At 39.3% G+C, this 5,677-nt stretch overlaps 2 protein-coding genes across 2 annotated transcripts; one reads left to right on the top strand and one right to left on the bottom strand.

The window, feature by feature from the left end:
- The first annotated feature begins 1,588 nt into the window (after window positions 1-1,588).
- LOC109222483 (protein N-lysine methyltransferase METTL21A-like) lies at window positions 1,589-3,573 on the top strand. Its single transcript, XM_019386838.1, has 2 exons — window positions 1,589-1,840; window positions 2,382-3,573. The coding sequence occupies exons 1-2, from the start codon at window positions 1,799-1,801 to the stop codon at window positions 3,090-3,092; spliced, it is 753 nt and encodes a 250-aa protein (XP_019242383.1). The 5' UTR covers window positions 1,589-1,798; the 3' UTR covers window positions 3,093-3,573.
- A 957-nt stretch (window positions 3,574-4,530) lies between these two features.
- Window positions 4,531-5,664, bottom strand: LOC109222482. Its single transcript, XM_019386837.1, has 2 exons — window positions 5,123-5,664; window positions 4,531-4,591 (listed from the first exon to the last, which is right to left on the bottom strand). The coding sequence occupies exons 1-2, from the start codon at window positions 5,662-5,664 to the stop codon at window positions 4,531-4,533; spliced, it is 603 nt and encodes a 200-aa protein (XP_019242382.1).
- Window positions 5,665-5,677: the final 13 nt, after the last annotated feature.

Genomic DNA, 5,677 nt, shown 5'->3' with positions numbered 1-5,677 from the left:
CTCCACTTTTAAGTCTCTCATCTAGCAGCTCATTTGCAATAAGAGCTGCATCAGTTATCTGTCTATCTTTTAGGAATGCATTCTGTTCCCCTGAGATTAGCTTCCCCATCACTGTCTTCATTCTTTATGCCAGAAGTTTAGCCACTATCTTATACACACTTCCAATAAGGCTTATTGGTCTAAAGTCCTTGAGCTCTACTGCACCTTTTTTCTTCGGGACAAGTGCAATGAAGGAGGCATTGCTAGACTTTACCATATGACAGTTATGGTGGAAATGGTTGATTGCTGCCATAATGTCCGGCTTGATAAAGTTTCAAGTTTTTTGGTAAAAAGCCATTGTGTAGCCATCAGGCCCTGGGGCTTTATCTGGTGCACAAGAATTGATGGCTGCCATCATTTCTTCTTCTTCAAAGGCTCTTTCCAGCCACACTTCTTCATCCATCGAGATCCTAGCTAAGTTTTCAAAGTTGACACTAGGCCTCCATTGCTCACTTTCTGAATAGAGCCCTTGATAAAAGCTTAGGATTTCAGCTTTGATAGATTCTTGGTCCTTCAGTGATTTCCTCCCCTATCTTCAATCTGTCAATGTAATTGTTCCTTCTGTGGGAGTTAGCCATTTTCTGAAAGAACTTAGTGTTCCTTTCACCTTCTTTAAGCCATAAACATCTTGATTTTTGTCTCCATGAAACCTCCTCAACCTTTGCTATTTGCTGTAATTCCAGTCTTATCTGCATTAGTTTCTCCTTTTCAACTTGTGTTTGGGTCCTGTTCTCTGTTGTTTGCTCCAGCATTGCTAACTCCTCCAGTAGTTTAGTCTTTTGTGTATAGGTTAACTATATACCCCTAACTTGTTGAAGGTGATAGTTCTCTTCCTGGTTATGACCTCATTGAACCTAAATCAGTTTCTTAACCAATTAAAGTGGATTCATAATGTGAAGAAGGAGCAAGTTTGAAGAGTCCTTGCGGCAGTCCTTATTTAGATCGGCCTTCCCCAAGGAATCTCTTTGCTTGACATGCAAAGAACTGTAATATTCCTTCTCTAAGCTGTGAACTGGCCTTCATAGCAATCCATAATTATCATTCCTTCCACCCTTTCCTACCCTGCAAAATTAGCCATGCCGTTCTTGTCTAACTCTTGCTTATTGAAGTGAATTGCTTTTTCCTTCATGTTCAATTCTTCCTTGGGTGGGAGGTTTGTTCAAATTTTAAAGATTTTAGATTTTACCGAGGGTTTTTCTGACCCCCCTCCAACCTTTGTCTTGAGTATTTGCAGTTGCCCCGTGAGCTGAGAGGCAACATGCGGAGCAACTTTGGAGGTATTCCTTATTGGAAACTTGATATTGCACACTGCTCAAAGTTGCTCTTTCAGTGCTTAATTTGTTGGGGTTGTGGTCTTGATAATTTTTTTTTTAAAAAGAATTGTTGGGTTTGTGGTGTGGGTTCAAAACGCAGACCACATACAATCAAGGACTGATGCTTAGATGAAGATCAAAGCTAGAGACTGTATTGCATTAATGCTATCCTCTTGTATTGGGGTTCCCCCCACATCTCATCCATTTGATACTTGACTTTGAGTATTATCTTTTGATTTACTGTTGGTGTATTGGATAAAGACATACTTTATTGTTGTGGTTTCAGGCGTTGGGTTCAAGCTGTATTTCGTGTCGGTAGTGGGAAATCTGGAGGGAAAACTGAAAGCAAGGTGAGATTCCTTGGTAAGGATAATGACAAGCCTGAAATACAAAAAGTTTCCCTTGAACACTCTGCAAATGAGACTGAAGTTGATATCTCCGACGGGATGGCTCTTGAAATGTTTGGTATTTCATCTCCCAAGGAGGAGGTACAGAATTTTCATTCACTTCTAGTGTTAATTCCTCTTGCTGTTATGAAGATACAGAAATTGCGAGGATAATAATAGAGTAAGTAGTTCCAGAAGGGAACATGGCTAGAATTTGTGCTTATGCATTAGCACTGACATTATGGTTAAGCAATCATGGCCTATGTATACATGTAATGCTCATGCATTGATCCAGGGGTGGCAAGTGACCCTTCTTATAATTCAAATAAACTAAATGTTCTTGCTGTATCTCATCATTTGCTTCTGGTATCTGATCCGAGTTTATAGATACAGGTTCCTGATTAAATAGTAATATCAGTATTTCAAACATTGATACTTTTAGTCTAGGATAGCTGTTGTCAGTTTTGCCTCCATAATGGGTAGCATATTCTAATATGAACCAGGTGGTTAGTCATGATTGCTTCAGAATTATGAAGTTGGGGTCACTTGGATCCCCGTAAAAGCTTGTATAAAGTGATTCCTAAATGTTTCAACGTTTTATCCGCCAGTTACCGACTTACATGCTTATTCGTCAACATTCTAGATTCTTGATGTCATCTCCAGAGACTATTCTTTCAAGATAAATGTCCTCTCAAAAGAGTATCAGCATACCTGCAAATCAACTGGCTTAATGTTATGGGAATCAGCTCGGCTTATGGCTTCTGTCCTTGCTACTAACCAGACCATTGTTTCAGGCAAAAGTGTTTTAGAGCTGGGTTGTGGATGTGGGGGCATTTGCTCCATGGTTGCTGCTAGATCTGCTAATCTTGTGGTTGCCACTGATGGAGACACAAAAGCACTTGATCTATTAAACCAGAATGTCGCTCTGAATCTCCAACCATCAACTCGTGCAAGTCTAATAACAAAAAAGCTTGAGTGGGGAAATAGAGATGATGTAGAGGCTATCAAAAGGCTAAATGATAGAGGTTTCGATGTCATAATAGGCACAGATGTCACGTATGTTGCTGATGCAATCTCTCCTTTGTTTGCAACTGCAAAAGAGCTGATCCGATCTGGCAGAGGCGATAAGGAGGATTGCACACCAGCTCTAATCCTTTGTCACGTCTTTCGCAGAGTTGATGAACCATCTATACTTTCAGCAGCGTCAGAATTTGGTTTCAGGTTGGTGGATAGGTGGCCGCTTACCCCCACTAGCACACCTCAGAACATTATCCAAAGCTGGTTCTCCCAGGGCAACCTTGAAGCTTGTGTTCCCACCACTGCACTGAATATTCTGTATTTCCACAAGTTTTAGGTTTAAATCTTGGAGGAATTTTATTTTCTGCATCCAGGGAAAGGGGAAATGTACCAGAAGGCTGCTCAAGAGTTCTTCGGTCCTGGTTCTTGGCGCTGCCCAGTATTTAACCCTTCAAGGCTTCGAGCATTGAATCTGTGCTTGTGTTAGCGCGTTCCTTATCAGCAAATTGATTTGCATGTAGCTAAATATGCTATTGTTATCGTTAGGAAGTTGAAGCTGTTCTTATGGGAAAGGTAGTGATACCATTCTCTCTTGGATGCATTCTTTCCCTTTGTTGTCTTGATTGTTTACCAAGATTCAGGAAGTTTTTTAGTTGCCCAAACTGAACCATGTTTACTTAATATTGTTGTGTTATAGTGAAACCCTTATATCTCTTGAATGCTTGCTATCCCTTGCTGTCTTAGTTACCAAGATTCAGGAACCTTTTCATTGACCAAATTGACCATATACTTCATATTGGTTTGTTATGATGCTGAAATATGGTGTATGCAACTTTTTTATAGGGATCAAGAGCGCTTTATTTATTTATTTATTTTTGTTGTTGTGGTTTTTCCTACTTATATCTAAGAGTGGTAAGTAATCTAATCGGGACGTGGCAAACTGTCTTTTTTAGAATATTTTCCATGAATAAATGCAGAGGTTCTGGCTCACAGGAAATGACATTGTGAGATTGAGATCAAAGGACGTCATGAATGAAGACGAGAAAGTTTTACCTCAAAGAATATATCCCATAGAAGTCTATAGGCATCAGTGTTTGGCGCATTACTTGAAAAGAAAAAGTATCTACCACAAAACTAGTTGTTTTATTATTTTTTAAATGGCCGAGGCAGTCAAATGGATTGTGAGAATTTGAATAATATTTAATTAGTTTGAGATTGAGGCGTAATTGTTTAGTATGAGAAGAAGAGATGAATCAATAAGAAAATTCGACTCGCAAAGTAGTTTAAGACGTGAAAAATTGAAATGGCCAAAACGCTTTCGAGGGTAAAAATTGCACGGGGCGCCCTATTTGGTCGCCCTCATTTAACCTATACCCATTTTTTTAAAAAGTTTTAACTTGTACCCACTTTTTAAACAACTTCAGCCCCCTTTTTCTTTTTCCTTCTCCTCCAAACGAATTTCTCTTTCCGGTACGAAACGAATCTCTCTTTCCCTCTGCTTCTTTGATTCCAAGTATTTTTCCCACTTATTCTCCTCCCCTTTTGATGGTAAAAGTGATTTTACCCTCATCTCCTCGAACGAATAGTGTTCTCTTTCCCATAAATTCTTATCTAAAAGAAGTTCTTCTTCTGATTTGGGATAATTGATTTGTATTTGCTTCTTTTGGGACTCAGTTAAATTTACTAGACAACGTGCTCTTAGGCTGATGCTTTCTGAATTGTTTCCAAGGAATACTTCTATCATATGTTCTGCCCTTTTTTCCTCTTTCAAACAACTAATTTTCTTCTCTGGATCCGGCGTTTCTGCCATTTTGATAATTCGACGCAGCTGAAGTTCTTTAGCGAAGTTCGCCAGTTACAAAACAAAAACTTCAGATTTAGAGCTGAAGTTCGCCAGTTACAAAACAAAAACTTCAGCTCTAGAGCTGAAGTTCGCCAGTTACAAGAGAATTCGCCAGTTACAAAAACAAAAACTTTAGCACACTTGGTTCAGCATACTTGCTACTTCAGTCCCGTCTACTAGAATGCTGAAGTTTTGCGTGATTGCTTTTGCTACTTCAGTCCCGTATGCTGAAGTTACGCGAAAAAGTGAATACGCTTGTAATTTTTTTGCAAAGCGGGCACAAGTTAAAACGTGACCCAAAAAGCGGGTATAGATGCAAATCCCCCTTTCGAGGCTAGTTGAAAGGCTCTCTTATTTAGTCATTCTTTATTCATTTCCTCTGGTNAATTTGGATTTTTCATTCATATAACTATTTGAAACCTTATTACGAAAATATTCATGTTTCGTATTTACCCGACCTATACACATTTTTTTTTATAAAATAGATACAATCCACCTTAAAAGGCTCCCTCCAAGTTGCTAACCTTTTTTCCACTTTCTCAATCACACCATTCCACACCTCCACTGACTTATGTTTTGCTCCCAAGGGTAGTCCGAGGTAGGTAGTAGGAAATGAGCCAATGTCACAACTCATTATACCAGCCAGCTCGTCTAAGTTAGGTACCGCATTGACAGGATATATCATGCTTTTCAACACGTTTATGTGTAGACCTGAAATAGATTCAAAAATAAGGAGGGTTAGATTGAGGTATTGCAACTGCAGTTTTCCAGCCCCACAGAAGATTAGTGTATCATCTGCGTTTAACAGATGGGAGATTGAGATTGAATTCCCTGAGTTGCTGCTTATCTTGAACCCTTCAATCCATTCTAATTGCCTTGTTTTATCAAACATTTTGCTCAAACCTTCCATTGCTATGATGAAAAGAAAAGGCGAGAGAGGGTCTCCCTGCCTAATCCCTTTCTGAGGGAAGAAAAAGCCAACTGGAGATCTGTTGATGAGGACTGAGTATTTGACAGTGGTTAGACTGAACTTGATCGACCTTATCCATCTTTCACCAAATCCCATTCCCCTTAGTGTT

The sequence above is a fragment of the Nicotiana attenuata genome, unplaced genomic scaffold (assembly GCF_001879085.1).
Source record: "Nicotiana attenuata strain UT unplaced genomic scaffold, NIATTr2, whole genome shotgun sequence".
NCBI classification, from domain to species: Eukaryota; Viridiplantae; Streptophyta; class Magnoliopsida; order Solanales; family Solanaceae; genus Nicotiana; species Nicotiana attenuata.
The sequence above is the reverse complement of the archived record's forward strand: the minus strand, read 5'-3'. Positions and strand labels throughout refer to the sequence as shown.

Bases quoted from the DNA above. Each gene is read 5' to 3' on its own strand.
- LOC109222483 (XM_019386838.1), top strand. From the start codon at position 1,799: ATGGCTCTTGAAATGTTTGGTATTTCATCTCCCAAGGAGGAG. The intron at 1,841-2,381 runs GTACAGAATTTT...TCAACATTCTAG, and splicing joins TTTCATCTCCCAAGGAGGAG to ATTCTTGATGTCATCTCCAG.
- LOC109222482 (XM_019386837.1), bottom strand. From the start codon at position 5,664: ATGGGATTTGGTGAAAGATGGATAAGGTCGATCAAGTTCAGTCTAACC. The intron at 4,592-5,122 runs GTTAGCAACTTG...ACTTCGCTAAAG, and splicing joins ATTGAGAAAGTGGAAAAAAG to AACTTCAGCTGCGTCGAATT.